At 42.9% G+C, this 19,204-nt stretch overlaps 2 protein-coding genes across 2 annotated transcripts in view; both read right to left on the reverse strand.

Moving 5' to 3' along the window:
• Nucleotides 1-1,455: 1,455 nt before the first annotated feature.
• Nucleotides 1,456-19,204, reverse strand: part of LOC149926424 (uncharacterized) — a 52,217-nt gene continuing 34,468 nt past the window's right edge. The window contains exons 4-11 of the mRNA XM_090157697.1: nucleotides 3,345-3,601; nucleotides 3,000-3,282; nucleotides 2,775-2,924; nucleotides 2,620-2,692; nucleotides 2,472-2,554; nucleotides 2,195-2,282; nucleotides 2,064-2,121; nucleotides 1,456-1,742 (exon numbers count right to left, since the gene is read on the reverse strand). Coding sequence (XP_090013823.1) covers nucleotides 1,701-1,742; nucleotides 2,064-2,121; nucleotides 2,195-2,282; nucleotides 2,472-2,554; nucleotides 2,620-2,692; nucleotides 2,775-2,924; nucleotides 3,000-3,282; nucleotides 3,345-3,601 — 1,034 coding nt within the window. The 3' untranslated portion in view covers nucleotides 1,456-1,700. The remainder of the gene's footprint in view (nucleotides 1,743-2,063; nucleotides 2,122-2,194; nucleotides 2,283-2,471; nucleotides 2,555-2,619; nucleotides 2,693-2,774; nucleotides 2,925-2,999; nucleotides 3,283-3,344; nucleotides 3,602-19,204) is intronic.
• Nucleotides 3,535-17,422, reverse strand: LOC149926425 (uncharacterized). Its single transcript, XM_090159261.1, has 8 exons — nucleotides 17,101-17,422; nucleotides 7,226-7,390; nucleotides 6,923-7,087; nucleotides 6,641-6,784; nucleotides 6,316-6,486; nucleotides 4,145-4,261; nucleotides 3,937-4,065; nucleotides 3,535-3,621 (listed from the first exon to the last, which is right to left on the reverse strand). The coding sequence occupies exons 1-7, from the start codon at nucleotides 17,420-17,422 to the stop codon at nucleotides 3,983-3,985; spliced, it is 1,167 nt and encodes a 388-aa protein (XP_090015387.1). The 3' UTR covers nucleotides 3,535-3,621; nucleotides 3,937-3,982.

The raw sequence follows: 19,204 nt of genomic DNA on the forward strand, positions 1-19,204 counted from the left end.
CCACCCAAATCCCTTGTTTTTACCCCTGGTTCCGCTTAGATGGTAGATTAAATAAAACAAAGAAATGTAATTGGACAGAACCGAGTGACGTCACTGCAACTTTGAGAAGGCTAATTATTAGGGAACCGACTAGAGTGTAGAAGGCAGGGAACAGACTTAAAATAAGACGTCGCGTAAATCAAAACCACCCAAACGATGCTACCTTTTTTAGCATTTTTTACTAACCTTGGGATTTACTGACTAATCCGCCAGTCCATGGCAAAAATCGTTCTAGTTACATTCTGATTTCTATGCTGTAGAGTTTTATCAAAATGTTGCCAGTTGTTCGATAAATTTTACCATTGAAATAAAAATATATTTACTGAGATCGATATTGTTCTGGCGGTCTCGCCAGATATAAAAGTAGTCATCTAATCTCATATCGCCTTCTATAATTGTGTTTATACTATTGAGTTAGGAATATATACTCTAGATTCTTGAACATTCAATTGATATCGCCTACGGTGTCACGGTTGGCACCACTTTCTAGAAACACTTACGGCGGCTGTCATTTATCATTATACGGTGCCGTCATGTATTTTAGAAATAATATATTTAAGCCACCGGCTTAAGTTATTCTCAGTGTTTCTAACCGCTGGTGGTAGATGACAACACCGTACAAAATTCCATACACGATTTCAAGAAAGTGTCCCGGCTAAATATCAATTGGATCCAAATTTGATACAATTTTATTTTATCAAATAAATTTGGATGAAACTTAGATTCAATTTTTATATAAAAGATTTCTGGATCTAAATTTGATAGAATTTTATTTGATCAAACCTATTTGGGTAAAACTTGCATCCAATTCTTAGTTAAAAGACTTTTTGGATCCAAATTTGATGCAGTTTTATTTGATCAAATTAATTTGGATCAAACTTAGATTCAATTTTTATATAAAAGATTTCTGGATCTAAATTTGATACAATTTTATTTGATCAAATTAATTTGGATCGAAATTTGGATCCAGTTCTTAGTTAAAAGATTTTTTTATCCAAATTTGACAAAGATTAATTGATCAAGAAATAGTTGATCCTTATTTGATCCCTTCAGGATATAGCTTGATACAAATTGGATCCGATGTCCAAAATTGGATCAAGTCATTTTCGTAAGGGAGGTCATTATTATATGAGGGAGTAAATGCTTTATGGGCACTTCTTCCGCACTACATAGAGAGACCCCTCTTTTTCTATAATTGAACCATATTTTAAAATTTGACTAAGCCCACCAAGGTTGGCGTAGCATTGTAGCAATTAACGGACCCCTTGGCGTAATGGGTTCAATGGTAATCCAATTTGGAGCGGGGTTGGTAGTTTTCGTAGATCTGTATACATTGGAAAGGTATTGAGCAAGTCCATTTGATCTTTCTTAAAAGGTTTAGTGTTTATTACGTCATATATTAAGTTACAGTTCTAATTCCGCGTTTGGAATCTAAAATCATTTAAAATAATAATATAATCCTAAAGTATTGTGGGCAGAGGACATGGCCTTTGGTGTTCAGTGGCATAGACAAGGGGAGGGTTTCCGTGTAATTCTTCCTCTTGGTGTAACTTTGGCTGTACTAAATTTTTACCCATTTCTCGACCTCCCTTAGGTATTTTACATGGTTTAAGCCCCTCCGTCGAAGGATTTCTTGCTACGCCACTGTTGGTATTTGAAGTTTACCGCGGACCCGCTGCGTTGTCGTATCCTCTGTTACCGGACTGCGCGGACGCCGAAAGAAAACAAAAAAGATTTAGATGAAAGATTACCAATCGGATTAGATCTATTTATATCAAGAATACATTCAGATATCAAGAATATCCTTGTGGTACCTTCTTCGCATACTTCGTAGCCTAAACCCGTCTGATTTCTAATCAGAATTCGTAAAGATAGATGGCGACTGTCCGCGTAAAATAGTGCCTCGAAATAAGAAAGCAGACGAGCTAACGCTACAAAATATGCGAGAGTGGGTTAAGAATCCCCACAATCCCACATTCTCAGTACTTGAAAGCATTCTTGTTATTGTTATCTAAAACAATTACGTTGAAATCGTCCAAAGGCTGGTTGTTATGGTTTTGCTTGTTGGCCTTGCTTCTTAATCTGAATGGTAACGCGCGAGGGTAGAATGAGCGAGATTATGCAGTAAGGTAATATATGAGTTTTTCGCACTTACTTCCTTATGCTAACCGCGGATACGATGATAGTTAAGAGTAGAACAGTTCCCAAAACAGCTCTGACAATGATCACGTTGCTTTCAGCCTCTGGAAAATATCGCGCAGTATTTTAGAACGCAAATATTGAATGTTATTGTATTTGATGAAAAGCATCGCGCCACTTATGTAATGAAGAAAATCAGTTTCCTGGGAAATTGTAACAACTTTCAACGAGTTACATTTGGGACCGAAATGAGGCAAAGGTAGCTGACCGCAAATGATCAATGATAAACGTACTGTCTAATTCTTGTTTGAACGCTCCCGTTTCTGACTCACCAATTTTCTGAGAACATTCCGGTCCCATATATCCATCTTTACAACTAAGCATTTTCGATAAACATTTTAATTAAAACGATGCTAAGAGCACGAACGTTATATTATTTACCCGCAGTAATGGCTATTTCCAACGGGTTTGCATTCTTGATTTAGTCCTGGACAATAATCCGATTGGCAGCTATCTGTTTTGAGAAGAGTAGCATCCAGAAGTTGAGGAAGGTAGATGAGTAGACGGGGTTCATTGTTGAAACTGGGAATACTTACCGACGCATGTCTTATTATTTGTTTGACCATCGTTCTTCGGATTCATGAAAAGGTCATTGCATTTGCAGGTGTACATGCCTTTTTCCGGTTGCAAATTCAGGCATTCGCCGTTCGGACACCTGGTGTTATTCTCCTTGCATTCGTCTTTGTCTTATGGTAACAATGAGGTTAAAGCAACTTAAATTCCAATGAAAGATTCTAAATTTGACGACGATTGGCGCTTACCTTGGCAAACCTCGGATGTAAACGCGAAGTTTTCGTAGGAAGCTCCCGGAACGGTTTCGTATCCCTCAGCTGTGCACAAACATTGGTAAGGCATGGTTTCAGTTTTCTTTTCGTTACTACACTGTTGTCCTTTTCTGACGCAAGGGCTGTCTCCGAAAGCACACATATCTTCCGTCTGGTTGGCGCTCGTTATTGTAGATTTGAAAGCGTCTTTTTGGTCTGCGAGCAGCTCTAAATCCCCGATTTTACACTTCTTAGGGTTGCCTGGTATTGTTTCGCATTCCTGAAATGGGAGATGCTGATATAGAATCTATTTTCTGAGAGTATAAGTTGAACTCGACTTACCGCACTGAATATTTTTTCGGCTAACGCTGTTAGGAGGGGTGTCGCATCAGCTTTGCTGGCGTAAAGATCAACTTCATTAACAGTTTCCTGATTTGGTTTATCATTTCCTTTTGGTTTTTCAGTGTCTGGAATCACCAGTTTTTCCATAAGTTGGGAAAAGGTTGTTGATTTGCCATCTATTTTGATAGCCGGGGTGATTGTTGTTGACTGTATCCCTTCATTAATTCCTGGTAACTCATAGACGTAAATTTGAGCACCTGCAAAACAATATGGAAAACTACTAATATTGAATACTATGAAACTTTTCAGATATGAACTTGTTGTGTCTACATAAAAATATGTTTTCAACATTCTGCCTCTTCTAAATAATTCACTTTAACGTAAATACGCTACTTTAAACCAATGTTTATCATTTTTATTGATATGACACAACGTGTTACACGTTTCTACAGCAAGTTAACAAGTATTTAATTATAAAATCCTTTTTCGGGTAATTATAAATAAAATTAAGGACGCTACAATACTGAAAACAGCAAAATATCAGCTCATATAACGGAAATGAATGCGCTCTCCAGCACTTTAAGCAACTTACCGACGGTAGACTTCTCCGGTCCCATGTAGTACCCATTGGGACAAATTCAGACCGGTGTTTCACCATTCATCGCGCACTTGTTCGCTAACCGCTTGGGACAGTCATTCTTCAAGGCCAGTTGGCAACGTCCTGATTTCAAAAATAATTAATAACCAGGTTCAGTTGATCTTCCATTTGATCCTTTATAGCGCTTAAATTGATCATTTACCAACGCATTCGGATGCGGAAATGTTCATAGGCACGCAAAGTTTATTTTCCTTGTCGCATACGGCGTCCCCAACTTCTGGTTCATCTTCGATTTTGTCCTTGCAAGGATTCTTCGTCACTAAATTAAGAAGACAGTATTGGTTTCATTTGTTTTAGGAAAGCTCGATTGGAAAGTTAGAGTATATCTTATATTTGGAAGGGCTCTGTAAAGAAGTATTCGTCATTATTCCATTCAACCAATTATTTGGTAAAATTTCGAACTCACTGTACACTCTGAAGAATTGATTTTTTTTATAATTTTAGGCGAAAATGTTAATAGGGTTCTCAGTAAAATCCCCATTAAACCAAAAATGACTTATCATGCAGGACCGTAGCTAGAGAAAATGGCGCCAGGGGCGAGCTGCAATTTTGGCACCCCCTAATATAATAATATGGACCAATTTTGGCGCCCCTATACCCTATCGCAAGCACGGCGCCCGGGGCGGCCACCCCGGCCGCCCAGCCCTAGCTACGGCCCTGTTATCATGACCTAAGCCTTTCAATGCCTCTTTAAAATGAGTAGAAAAAACTCAATAGCGGAACCGTGCTGTAGCCGTCATAGCTCGATATCTATGTAGATCTTGCACAATTTGTAAAAGGTTTCAAAGGTAAGAGGCCACCGAAATATATGAATTAAAAGACAAATTGGTAGATTAGACCATAAATCTGATATCGCAATACTTTGGCAAGATATGCCTTCTATGCGGTACAAGATTTGAATGAAGACCAACATTTTAAATTTCAAAGCAGGCGTGGTGGACGGCGTATTGAAATTACCACCCGCAAGTTCTTCAGGTTGAAAGCATTCTTCGAAAGCACTTTCATCCGCTGCAGATCGATCAAGAAACGAAGGATATTTTCAAAGAACCGCCCAGGTTTTGTTAACGTCTGGGCCAGAGTCGTCGGTCGATTCTCGTCTCAATTTCGTTACACGAAGATGTTTTGCTTGGTACTCATTCTGGCACCACGAGATGCAATCGCCCTCGTTTCAACACATTCGTGTATGTTAGTTCCGACTTAGTAGTTACAACCCCAAGATCAAACCTCGTATAGATTCTTTTACGCGCGTATTTCATGGGAGTCGCCAATACCGTGGGGGAAAGAACTTTCCACGGTAGAGCTACGTGCAGTACGTCTATGGCAGCTGCCTGTGGAGCAAATTGTGGGAGGGTCCTTGATGGGGGAAAGACGCGCGTAAAAGAGTGTATACGCCCTATCCTGCAAAGTTTGCGATAAAGCTTACGGGGAGATTGGTCGCCACCTCGCTGATCGTTTCCGGGAACACTTATTTGGTATTAGAAGCAACCGCGACAAAAATCAAGTAAACAGACACTTGAACATCGTCCACACCATCGCTGCCATTTCTATCCGCGGGCTCAAGGTTCTTAACGGTGACCGTCCTCATAGAGTGACTGAAGAAAATAGCCTGATTTTTAAATTCAGAACGGAATTCCCAGCAGGACTAAACGATAGGCTATCGTTTCGTTAGGGTTTATTATTTATTTTTATTTTTGTAGGGTGGTGTAACGTATTCCCTTAATAGCTTTTCTGTTTTATTTCTAGCTCTCTTTTTTGGCTTGCTTAGAAATTTAAAATGTTAGCCTTCATTTAAATCTTGTACCGCCTTGAAGGCATATCTGGCCGACGTACTGCGATTTCCGATAAATTTACGGACTATTCTACTAATTTGTCTTTTAATTTGGATAATGTTTGGCTATTAAATATTCATAATATTAATTAATTCCTTATCATTAGTTATGAAGTGATCAATAAAATATAATCTATTATCTGACTTTTTCAATGATTTAAAGACCGCCTTGTTAGTTTAAAACAAGGTTTCATAGTTTAATATTTAGTATAATAATTACATTAAATTGTAATTCGATCCAGAATTTTTAACCTTCCAGTATTTCGTCAAATAATACAGCTTTTTGCAACATTAGATTTGACAGATAACCAAGGTATTTGGTATTCTCCGAAAATACTATACGCACAACCCAAAAAGTTTCTTATTTTTATCCCTTTAAATTATAAAAATTATCGAGAGATCAATTAGATAATTATTTTTGTGTTAAGGAATGTTTTTGGAAAGTGAGATTTAATAATAATTATAATAATCAATTGATCATTTACCAACGCAAGTTCCCCTTACGCCTGGTTTGAAATTGTCTTTGCATTCGTCGCATTTGTGTTTGGATTTGTCCGCAGGATCTACTATGCACTTTTTGCCTTCCTTTCCACATGTGACGTCCCCAATTTCAGTTGCGCCTTTAACTAGTTCCTTGCATGGGTTCTTCATTGCTGCTAAATTCAAAAACCATCGAAAAATCAGTTAGTTAATTTGTTTGCGATTAGGAATGTTGTTGCAAAGTTGGGTTAAGAAGTCCGAGAGTTATCTTAAATTTGGTTATTTTAAGTCCGTAAATTTATCATTTACCAACGCAGAATCCACTTTCACCTGGGTAAAAGTTGTCTTTGCATCCCTCGCATTTGAATTTGAATTTGTTTGCAGGGTCAGTTATGCAATGTTCGTTTTGACTGTCGCATTCGTCGTTCCCAATTTCGAGTTCGCCTACTATTGCATATTTGCATGGGTCCTTCGCTGTTCAATTTAAGATACATATCGAGATATCAGTTAGTTAAGGGATTTTACGTTAGGAATGTAGTTGGCAAGTTATATTAAGATGTCCGACAGTTATATTAAATGTGGTTATTTTAAGTCCGTAAAATGATCATTTACCATCGCAGAATCCGCCTTCATCTGGGTAAAAGTTGTCTTTGCATCCCTTGCATTTGAATTTGAATTGGTTCGCAGGGTCAGTTATGCAATGTTCGTTTTGACTGTCGCATTCGTCGTTCCCAATTTCGAGTTCGCCTACTATTGCATCTTTGCATGGGTCCTTCGCTGTTCAATTTAAGATACATATCGAGATATCAGTTAGTTAAGGGTTTTTACGTTAGGAATGTAGTTGGCAAGTTATATTAAGATGTCCGACAGTTATATTAAATGTGGTTATTTTAAGTCCGTAAAATGATCATTTACCATCGCAGAATCCGCCTTCATCTGGGTAAAAGTTGTCTTTGCATCCCTCGCATTTGAATTTGAATTTGTTTGCAGGGTCAGTTATGCAATGTTCGTTTTGACTGTCGCATTCGTCGTTCCCAATTTCGAGTTCGCCTACTATTGCATCTTTGCATGGGTCCTTCGCTGTTCAATTTAAGATACATATCGAGATATCAGTTAGTTAAGTGTTTTTACGTTAGGAATGTTGTTGGCCAGTTAGATTTAGAGGTGAAATTATGTATAATAAATTTGTCATTTAACAACGCAGATTGAAGTATTAATTAGATTTAGTAAAACTCGGGATATAGCGGTGGTTGGGATATATGGTCTTGGAGGATAGTTTGACTCTGAAGATGGTGAATGTTGGGGGATATTTATTTTCAGGGGATAGTTAGACTTTGGGGATACGTAGTCTTGGGGCATAGCCTCCTAGGTAGGTCTATGATCCCGAGTCTGCTATTATCAAGTAATAGAAAATTCACATTAGAAAATGCTGCATTACCACGTTAGAAACACAAAACCATGAAAAATCATATTATAGTTGCACAGTCATTTAACATTTCTTTTCTTTTAAACGATAGTGCTATTTTTAGCCCTGATTATAATGAGTAAGGAAGCGTCATAGACAATCGAAGTGACTCTATGCTTTTTCCGAAATATAGACAATTGAAATATCAAAAAGGCAGCCATTTTGAAACGAATGGATAGATACTACTCTAGTAATTGTAACTTGGGTCTTGATTTGGAAACAATTAATACTTGTTTTGGCCTTTTAAAAATCGTAATAAATTTTAAATTCTTAAATCTATAACCTTTTTTCAATAAGGTTTTGGCAGCATGACGTAGATAATACGTCACCCATGCTTTTTTGAATTGAAAAAAGGATACCAGCATGGCGGCCTTAGCCCAAGGTACGGTGTGACGTTATGCTGCCAAGTCTCTTTTATGGACTGCCACAAATGTTTTTACAACGGACCAGATTATTTTATTTCCAAAAGGCAGTTTCTAAACAGACAGTTCCCAAAATGGTTAGTTTTAAAAGAGCGCACATCACTTAAACCGGAATTCCTCTAACCGTGGTTTCCAAATAGAGAAAAATAATTAATAGGGCATTTATTAAAATAAGAATTTAAAAAAAAGTTACCAAATTGGGTTATTTTCTAAAAGTTCAAATCCGTTAGTGAGATTACCAAATGAGTAGTTTCCTAAAAGCACAGATCTGTTAAAACTAAATCGCCTCTACGTGCAGTTCCCAAATTTGGAAGATTTCTAAATAAATTCATTACCCAAAAAGAGGCTGTTGTATATTTAAATTTAATTTGGTAGTTTGCCATATGATTTTCCGTTAAAACACAGTATATCTAGTGGGGGTTCTGGGAGCTGTAAAATGTGGCGGTATTCGGGTGGGGGTTCTGAGGACTGTAAAATGTGGCGGTAGTCGGGTGGGGGTTCTGAGAGCTGTAAAATCTGGCGGTAGTCGGGTGGGGGTTTTGAGAACTGTAAAATGTGGCGGTATTCGACTGTGGGTTGTGGGAGCTGTCAAATGTGGCGGTAGTCGGGTGGGGGTTCTGGGAGCTTTTAAATGTTTCGGTAGTCGGGTGGGGGTTCTGGAAGCTGTAAAATGTGGCGGTAGTCGGGTGGGGGTTCTGGGAGCTTTTAAATGTTTCGGTAGTCGGGTGGGGGTTTCTGAGAGCTGTAAAATGTGGTGGTAGTCGGGTGGGGGTTCTGAGAACGGTAAAATGTGGTCGTAGTCGGGTTTTGGTTCTGGAAGCTGTAAAATGTGGCGGTAGTCGGCTGGGGTTCTGGGAGCTGTAAAATGTGGCGGTAGTTGGGTGGGGGTTTGAGAACTGTAAAATTTGGCGGTATTCGGCTGGGGGTTGTGGGAGCTCTCAAATGTGGCGGTAGTCGGGTGGAGGTTCTGGGAGCTTTTAAATGTTTCGGTAGTCGGGTGGGTGTTCTGGAAGCTGTAAAATGTGCCGGTAGTCAGGTGGGGGTTCTGGGAGCTGTAAAATGTGGCGGTAGTCGGGTGGGGGTTTCTGAGAGCTGTAAAATGTGGTGGTAGTCGGGTGGGTGTTCTGAGAGCTGTAAAATGCGATGGTAGTCGGGTGGGGGTTCTGATAACTGTAAAATGTGGTCGTAGTCGGGTTTTGGTTCTGGAAGCTGTAAAATGTGGCGGTAGCCGGCTGGGGTTCTGGGAGCTGTAAAATGTGGCGGTAGTCGGGTGGGGGTTTTGAGAACTGTAAAATGTGGCGGCGGTATTCGGCTGGGGGTTGTGGGAGCTCTCAAATGTGGTGGTAGTCGCAGGGGGGTTCTGGGAGCTTTTAAATGTTTCGGTAGTCGGGTGGGGGTTCTGGAAGCTGTAAAATTAGCCGGTAGTCAGGTGGGGGTTCTTGGAGCTGTAAAATGTGGCGGTAGTCGGGTGGGGGTTTCTGAGCGCTGTAAAATGTGGTGGTAGTCGGGTGGGGGTTCTGAGAGCTGTAAAATGCAATGGTAGTCGGGTGGGGGTTCTGAGAACTGTAAAATGTGGTCGTAGTCGGGTTTTGGTTCTGGAAGCTGTAAAATGTGGCGGTAGTCAGCTGGGGTTCTGGGAGCTGTAAAATGTGGCGGCGGTATTCGGCTGGGGGTTGTGGGAGCTCTCAAATGTGGCGGTAGTCGCAGGGGGTTCTGGGAGCTTTTAAATGTTTCGGTAGTCGGGTGGGGGTTCTGGAAGCTGTAAAATGTGGCGGTAGTCGGGTGGAGGTTCTGGGAGCTGTAAAATGCGACGGTAGTTGGGTGGAGGTTCTGAAAGCTGTTAAATGCGGTGTTAGTCAGGCGGGGGTTCTTAGAGCTTTAAAATGCGACGAAAGTCGGGTGTGGGTTCTGAGAGCTGTAAAATGTTGTAAAGTTCGCAGGCCCGTAAATTGCTAGCGAAATTTGGAGATGCTTAAATTATTTTCAGGGGAAGAGCAATGCTTTTACCCTACAATCTTTGCGGTAGTCAGGTGGGGGTTCTGAGAGCTTTAAAATGTGGCGGTAGTCAGGTGGGAGTTTTTGGAGCTGTAAAATGTGACGGTAGTCGGGTGGGGGTTCTGAGAGCTGTAAAATGTGGCAGTAGTCGGGTGGGGGTGCTTAGAGCTGTAAAATGCGACGGTAGTCGGGTGGAGGTTCTTAGAGCTTTAAAATACGACGGTAGTCGGGTGGGGGTTCTGAGAACTGTAAAATGTGGTCGTAGTCGGGTTTTGGTTCTGGAAGCTGTAAAATGTGGCGGTAGTCGGGTGGGGGTTCTGAGAACTGTAAAATGTGGTCGTAGTCGGGTTTTGGTTCTGGAAGCTGTAAAATGTGGCGGTAGTCAGCTGGGGTCCTGGGAGCTGTAAAATGTGGCGATAGTCGGGTGTATGTTCTGAGAGCTGTAAAATGTGGCGGTAGTTGGGTGGGGGTTTGAGAACTGTAAAATTTGGCGGTATTCGGCTGGGGGTTGTGGGAGCTCTCAAATGTGGCGGTAGTCGGGTGGAGGTTCTGGGAGCTTTTAAATGTTTCGGTAGTCGGGTGGGTGTTCTGGAAGCTGTAAAATGTGCCGGTAGTCAGGTGGGGGTTCTGGGAGCTGTAAAATGTGGCGGTAGTCGGGTGGGGGTTTCTGAGAGCTGTAAAATGTGGTGGTAGTCGGGTGGGTGTTCTGAGAGCTGTAAAATGCGATGGTAGTCGGGTGGGGGTTCTGATAACTGTAAAATGTGGTCGTAGTCGGGTTTTGGTTCTGGAAGCTGTAAAATGTGGCGGTAGCCGGCTGGGGTTCTGGGAGCTGTAAAATGTGGCGGTAGTCGGGTGGGGGTTTTGAGAACTGTAAAATGTGGCGGCGGTATTCGGCTGGGGGTTGTGGGAGCTCTCAAATGTGGTGGTAGTCGCAGGGGGGTTCTGGGAGCTTTTAAATGTTTCGGTAGTCGGGTGGGGGTTCTGGAAGCTGTAAAATTAGCCGGTAGTCAGGTGGGGGTTCTTGGAGCTGTAAAATGTGGCGGTAGTCGGGTGGGGGTTTCTGAGCGCTGTAAAATGTGGTGGTAGTCGGGTGGGGGTTCTGAGAGCTGTAAAATGCAATGGTAGTCGGGTGGGGGTTCTGAGAACTGTAAAATGTGGTCGTAGTCGGGTTTTGGTTCTGGAAGCTGTAAAATGTGGCGGTAGTCAGCTGGGGTTCTGGGAGCTGTAAAATGTGGCGGCGGTATTCAGCTGGGGGTTGTGGGAGCTCTCAAATGTGGCGGTAGTCGCAGGGGGTTCTGGGAGCTTTTAAATGTTTCGGTAGTCGGGTGGGGGTTCTGGAAGCTGTAAAATGTGGCGGTAGTCGGGTGGAGGTTCTGGGAGCTGTAAAATGCGACGGTAGTTGGGTGGAGGTTCTGAAAGCTGTTAAATGCGGTGTTAGTCAGGCGGGGGTTCTTAGAGCTTTAAAATGCGACGAAAGTCGGGTGTGGGTTCTGAGAGCTGTAAAATGTTGTAAAGTTCGCAGGCCCGTAAATTGCTAGCGAAATTTGGAGATGCTTAAATTATTTTCAGGGAAAGAGCAATGCTTTTACCCTACAATCTTTGCGGTAGTCAGGTGGGGGTTCTGAGAGCTTTAAAATGTGGCGGTAGTCAGGTGGGAGTTTTTGGAGCTGTAAAATGTGACGGTAGTCGGGTGGGGGTTCTGAGAGCTGTAAAATGTGGCAGTAGTCGGGTGGGGGTGCTTAGAGCTGTAAAATGCGACGGTAGTCGGGTGGAGGTTCTTAGAGCTTTAAAATACGACGGTAGTCGGGTGGGGGTTCTGAGAACTGTAAAATGTGGTCGTAGTCGGGTTTTGGTTCTGGAAGCTGTAAAATGTGGCGGTAGTCGGGTGGGGGTTCTGAGAACTGTAAAATGTGGTCGTAGTCGGGTTTTGGTTCTGGAAGCTGTAAAATGTGGCGGTAGTCAGCTGGGGTCCTGGGAGCTGTAAAATGTGGCGATAGTCGGGTGTATGTTCTGAGAGCTGTAAAATGTGGCGGTAGTTGGGTGGGGGTTTGAGAACTGTAAAATTTGGCGGTATTCGGCTGGGGGTTGTGGGAGCTCTCAAATGTGGCGGTAGTCGGGTGGAGGTTCTGGGAGCTTTTAAATGTTTCGGTAGTCGGGTGGGTGTTCTGGAAGCTGTAAAATGTGCCGGTAGTCAGGTGGGGGTTCTGGGAGCTGTAAAATGTGGCGGTAGTCGGGTGGGGGTTTCTGAGGGCTGTAAAATGTGGTGGTAGTCGGGTGGGTGTTCTGAGAGCTGTAAAATGCGATGGTAGTCGGGTGGGGGTTCTGATAACTGTAAAATGTGGTCGTAGTCGGGTTTTGGTTCTGGAAGCTGTAAAATGTGGCGGTAGCCGGCTGGGGTTCTGGGAGCTGTAAAATGTGGCGGTAGTCGGGTGGGGGTTTTGAGAACTGTAAAATGTGGCGGCGGTATTCGGCTGGGGGTTGTGGGAGCTCTCAAATGTGGTGGTAGTCGCAGGGGGGTTCTGGGAGCTTTTAAATGTTTCGGTAGTCGGGTGGGGGTTCTGGAAGCTGTAAAATTAGCCGGTAGTCAGGTGGGGGTTCTTGGAGCTGTAAAATGTGGCGGTAGTCGGGTGGGGGTTTCTGAGCGCTGTAAAATGTGGTGGTAGTCGGGTGGGGGTTCTGAGAGCTGTAAAATGTGGTGGTAGTCGGGTGGGTGTTCTGAGAGCTGTAAAATGCGATGGTAGTCGGGTGGGGGTTCTGATAACTGTAAAATGTGGTCGTAGTCGGGTTTTGGTTCTGGAAGCTGTAAAATGTGGCGGTAGCCGGCTGGGGTTCTGGGAGCTGTAAAATGTGGCGGTAGTCGGGTGGGGGTTTTGAGAACTGTAAAATGTGGCGGCGGTATTCGGCTGGGGGTTGTGGGAGCTCTCAAATGTGGTGGTAGTCGCAGGGGGGTTCTGGGAGCTTTTAAATGTTTCGGTAGTCGGGTGGGGGTTCTGGAAGCTGTAAAATTAGCCGGTAGTCAGGTGGGGGTTCTTGGAGCTGTAAAATGTGGCGGTAGTCGGGTGGGGGTTTCTGAGCGCTGTAAAATGTGGTGGTAGTCGGGTGGGGGTTCTGAGAGCTGTAAAATGCAATGGTAGTCGGGTGGGGGTTCTGAGAACTGTAAAATGTGGTCGTAGTCGGGTTTTGGTTCTGGAAGCTGTAAAATGTGGCGGTAGTCAGCTGGGGTTCTGGGAGCTGTAAAATGTGGCGGCGGTATTCGGCTGGGGGTTGTGGGAGCTCTCAAATGTGGCGGTAGTCGCAGGGGGTTCTGGGAGCTTTTAAATGTTTCGGTAGTCGGGTGGGGGTTCTGGAAGCTGTAAAATGTGGCGGTAGTCGGGTGGAGGTTCTGGGAGCTGTAAAATGCGACGGTAGTTGGGTGGAGGTTCTGAAAGCTGTTAAATGCGGTGTTAGTCAGGCGGGGGTTCTTAGAGCTTTAAAATGCGACGAAAGTCGGGTGTGGGTTCTGAGAGCTGTAAAATGTTGTAAAGTTCGCAGGCCCGTAAATTGCTAGCGAAATTTGGAGATGCTTAAATTATTTTCAGGGGAAGAGCAATGCTTTTACCCTACAATCTTTGCGGTAGTCAGGTGGGGGTTCTGAGAGCTTTAAAATGTGGCGGTAGTCAGGTGGGAGTTTTTGGAGCTGTAAAATGTGACGGTAGTCGGGTGGGGGTTCTGAGAGCTGTAAAATGTGGCAGTAGTCGGGTGGGGGTGCTTAGAGCTGTAAAATGCGACGGTAGTCGGGTGGAGGTTCTTAGAGCTTTAAAATACGACGGTAGTCGGGTGGGGGTTCTGAGAACTGTAAAATTAGCCGGTAGTCAGGTGGGGGTTCTTGGAGCTGTAAAATGTGGCGGTAGTCGGGTGGGGGTTTCTGAGCGCTGTAAAATGTGGTGGTAGTCGGGTGGGGGTTCTGAGAGCTGTAAAATGCAATGGTAGTCGGGTGGGGGTTCTGAGAACTGTAAAATGTGGTCGTAGTCGGGTTTTGGTTCTGGAAGCTGTAAAATGTGGCGGTAGTCAGCTGGGGTTCTGGGAGCTGTAAAATGTGGCGGCGGTATTCGGCTGGGGGTTGTGGGAGCTCTCAAATGTGGCGGTAGTCGCAGGGGGTTCTGGGAGCTTTTAAATGTTTCGGTAGTCGGGTGGGGGTTCTGGAAGCTGTAAAATGTGGCGGTAGTCGGGTGGGGGTTTCTGAGCGCTGTAAAATGTGGTGGTAGTCGGGTGGGGGTTCTGAGAGCTGTAAAATGCAATGGTAGTCGGGTGGGGGTTCTGAGAACTGTAAAATGTGGTCGTAGTCGGGTTTTGGTTCTGGAAGCTGTAAAATGTGGCGGTAGTCAGCTGGGGTTCTGGGAGCTGTAAAATGTGGCGGCGGTATTCGGCTGGGGGTTGTGGGAGCACTCAAATGTGGCGGTAGTCGCAGGGGGTTCTGGGAGCTTTTAAATGTTTCGGTAGTCGGGTGGGGGTTCTGGAAGCTGTAAAATGTGGCGGTAGTCGGGTGGAGGTTCTGGGAGCTGTAAAATGCGACGATAGTTGGGTGGAGGTTCTGAAAGCTGTTAAATGCGGTGTTAGTCAGGCGGGGGTTCTTAGAGCTTTAAAATGCGACGAAAGTCGGGTGTGGGTTCTGAGAGCTGTAAAATGTTGTAAAGTTCGCAGGCCCGTAATTTGGAGATGCTTAAATTATTTTCAGGGGAAGAGCAATGCTTTTACCCTACAATCTTTGCGGTAGTCAGGTGGGGGTTCTGAGAGCTTTAAAATGTGGCGGTAGTCAGGTGGGAGTTTTTGGAGCTGTAAAATGTGACGGTAGTCGGGTGGGGGTTCTGAGAGCTGTAAAATGTGGCAGTAGTCGGGTGGGGGTGCTTAGAGCTGTAAAATGCGACGGTAGTCGGGTGGAGGTTCTTAGAGCTTTAAAATACGACGGTAGTCGGGTGGGGGTTCTGAGAACTGTAAAATGTGGTCGTAGTCGGGTTTTGGTTCTGGAAGCTGTAAAATGTGGCGGTAGTCGGGTGGGGGTTCTGAGAACTGTAAAATGTGGTCGTAGTCGGGTTTTGGTTCTGGAAGCTGTAAAATGTGGCGGTAGTCAGCTGGGGTCCTGGGAGCTGTAAAATGTGGCGGTAGTCGGGTGTATGTTCTGAGAGCTGTAAAATGTTGTGAAGTTCGCAGGCCCGTAAATTGCTAGCGAAATTTGGAGATGCTTAAATTATTTTCAGGGGGAGAGCAATGCTTTTACCCTAAAATCTTTGCGGTAGTCAGGCGGGGGTTCTGAGAGCTGTAAAATGTGACGGTAGTCGGGTGGGGGTTCTGAGAGCCGTAAAATGTGGCAGTAGTCGGGTGGGGGTTCTTAGAGCTGTAAAATGCGACGGTAGTCGGGTGGAGGTTCTTAGAGCTTTAAAATACGACGGTAGTCGGTTGGGGGTTCTGAAAGTTGTAAAATGTGGTGGTAGTTAGACGGGGGTTCTTAGAGCTGTAAAATGCGATGAAAGTTGGGTGTGGGTTCTGAGAGCTGTAAAATGTGGTAAAGTTCGCAGGCCCGTAAACTGCTAGCGAAATTTGGAGATGCTTAAATTATTTTCAGGGGGGAGAGCAATGCTTTTACCCTAAAATCTTTCCCTCAAGAAATTAAAAAAATCACAATTTTTTTCATTCGAGGTTTCTTTTTCCACGGTTGAGTTGAGGATGCCCAAGTCGGCACTCATAAACGGGCTTTAGTCGACTAAGGGTGTAACCCGTCGCTTAAAAAGATTGAGGGGGTTGAAAACGTAGGAAAGGCAGTCTTCAAAAGGAAAATTTTAACTACTGTCTATATTTAGAAATTTATACGCTCGAAATACTGATCGAGGGAAACGCTGTATCAAGGTCCCTAAGAACCTTGAGCCACGCGATGCTCTGCCCAAACTTAGAATAACAATCCGCATTCAGCGCCACCTGTTGACGGTAAAACTAGGTTATGTTTTTTTTCAGGAAATGGCTCAGTTTAAAATCCCGGTTCTATATTTTTCAAACACTATATTTACCGTAAAATAAAATGAAATATATTTTAAAAGGTAGAAACTAAATTTAAGTTTTCAATAGTTATAACTAAATTGCGAAACATTTTAACGTTCGAAATCGTTAGTTCAACAATTTAAAAATATTTGATGTTTAGTAAGGTGATTTAACATAATTCGTAATATTTATTTCAACGATCTATACGTAGGTGTAGCGTTGTTTTCGGTTTACCACTTATTGTCTAAGTCGCGTTTTCCAGATAAAAAATTTTGCGTTTAATTTTATCAAAGATAATACGAACGTAGTAAATGTATAGAGTTGTTAATTTTCCGGAAAAATTAAATGCCGAAAAAATTGAAACATATTTTCTAGACTAGTCTAAATAAAGGTTTAGTTTTACTTTTGGATTGGAAAAAATGAGGCGAAAATGCCGAGAAATTGAAATTAGCGAATTAAACTTTTTTTTTCTCTTTTTTGGAAAAATACGGAAATTTTTTCAAAAGAAAAAAGCCTCGGCAATTTTTCAACTTAAAACTCTACCTAGTACCCTAGATTCGAAATCACTGCTTTCCTCCTAGTCAATAGCTTTTACCCACTTCCTGCCGGAACACAGAAAAAAATTGCTCTATAGTTACCGTGGGTAGAAAAGACCACGGCCACATTTTATGATTCGCTTTTCACGAAACAGAGCGTTATCAAAGTTGGCCGTGGTAAGACTATACAGAGGCCGATATAGGTCGATGTTTCAGATGTCACGTGCCGTTAGTGGATAAACACTTCGTTACAAAACCATCAATCAAAAAGCTATCAGGATCTACATTGTTCTATATTATCTTTGATTTTATGGTGCAGTAGTAGAAGAGTGAAGATCGATTTAAACATTAAATGTTACGAACTTTCATCTGTTCCTTCACCTTCTTCATTTTCGCCGTCGTGCTTCATCCTATGAGAAGAATCGAGCCATTTCGTCAAGTCCAGTTGGTGCAAGTCGTTATTAGCCTTCTCGATTTCCTCCAACCAGACTTGGTACTGTCCAAGCTCATTTTTCTCGATTTCAGTTCCGGGTGGTATTCTTTTCGCGTTCAGTTCCGTGCTCAGTAAAACGATCACCAGCAGCAGGGCCACAACAAGGCCCGCCAGCTTATTGTCAACCGATTTTTTTCTCGATTTTCTGACGCTTTTCGCGCGCGCGTTACGGGCGCGAGCGTCGCGTGGCATTTTTTTACGTACGCTGCGATTCGCGTTTTCGCATCGAGTCGCCTTCGATTTCCGATTTGGTTTTAAGTTTCTTTATTACAAATTTTCAAAAGTCAGTTTCTAAAAATTCTCAAAATCTGTCGCCCCTGAGAGTTGGGCCGTGTTTGTCCCAACCCGCAACACACCCGAAATTTTCTCTCTTTCCCTCGCGAATTTCGGAGGGGGGGGGGTTATCGTATGGAGTATTTTCGGAAACGGGGAGGGGGGTGGGGTTTCTCTCAGCGTGGCCTTTATGCATCAGCTATTGGATAAAGGGGGTTTAAAGGGGTAAACGGGGTTTGCTACGACTGCGAATTTGAGTTATTTTTGCGGGGAAAAGGGGACCACGGAAATTCTCGCATTGGAAAGGGGGAGGGGAGTACTTCGGAAATTCTCGCATGGAGAAAAGGGGGAGAGGGTACCACGGTAATTATCACATGGGAAAAAGGGGGAGGGGTACCACGGTAATTAGCACATGGGGAAAAGGGGAAGGAAGGGCCTTACTGGGGTGGTTCTCTTATGGGGAAAAGGGTACCACGGTAATTATCACATGGGAAAAAGGGGGAGGTGGGTACCACGGTAATTATAACATGGGGAAAAAGGGGAGGAACGGTAATTAGCTCATGGGGAAAAGTCGGGAGGTGGGTACCACGGTAATTATCACATGGGAAAAAAAGGGAGGTGGGTACCTCGGTAATTATAACCCGAGTAGCCAAAATTGGTTGGGCCACCGAACATGTTTAACAGTTGGCCTGCTACTTTACGTGGGTAGTTGGGTGACTGACTTTGATGTCCGCAAAACCAACTTAATATTTACACGCTAACCAACTCCTAACCGACGATTTTAAGTCCCTCGCCAACTGTTCGAAAAATAATTGCCAACTTTAAACCACATATACGCCAACTTTAAACCACCTATATGCCAACTTTAAAAAGGTCAGATCGCCAACTATTTAAACCTCGACTTGCCAACCACTTATAAGCCTATTTTCTTACTCTTGCCATCCATTTTTAGCCTTTTGTACCCCCTTTATCCACTATAAATAGAGCTCCGTGTTTGGATAAGAAATAACCCTTTTTAATATTTTTTTATATCCATAACGAAACATTATCCAAATTATACAGTAATGTTTGCAGATTAAATCGTAGCTGCGAATCATATCTATAAAACAACAAATTTTTATGACTAATCGAAATCTTGCCATTTTTTTATCCGTTCTGCCGAGCTCTAAGTATAAAGCCTTTATCTTATGTATTTACCTTTTAAATTAGGATAACGTTTTTAAATAATAGTGTAAGTTAACTATAATATAATAAAAACCCTAAATACTGTGCGACACTATCAGGGTTTATGAAATTTAAATGGCAACATAGTTTGTACTTTATAACAAATGCTATAAAATTTATTTCAATTGAAAGACGCTTAATAGTCAACTTTAAATAGTTTTAATCATCTTGTCTTTCAAATAAAAATACCGTTAGAACAATGCTGCCGGATCTAGTTTTGAAACTCTATAAGGTAAAAATAAAAATACTATTTAGAGCGAATATATAGTCTTTACAAAAGCGTTTACGCCAACCATGCGCCACCTGTTAAAAAGAGGGGAAGATAGATAGGGAGTTAAAAATTGAACCAAAGGAAACTACAGCTGGGCCAACCACGGGCCAACAGTATTAAAAATATTCTAAAATTATTAACGAAAAAGAGAGTTGGCTAAGTGGCTGCTGCCAACTCCAACCCATTGCCAACCCGAAAGCCGAAGA

This window comes from Leiobunum rupestre, chromosome 9 (assembly GCF_980474605.1).
Source record: "Leiobunum rupestre chromosome 9, qqLeiRupe1.1.hap1, whole genome shotgun sequence".
In the NCBI taxonomy this organism is placed as follows: domain Eukaryota; kingdom Metazoa; phylum Arthropoda; class Arachnida; order Opiliones; family Sclerosomatidae; genus Leiobunum; species Leiobunum rupestre.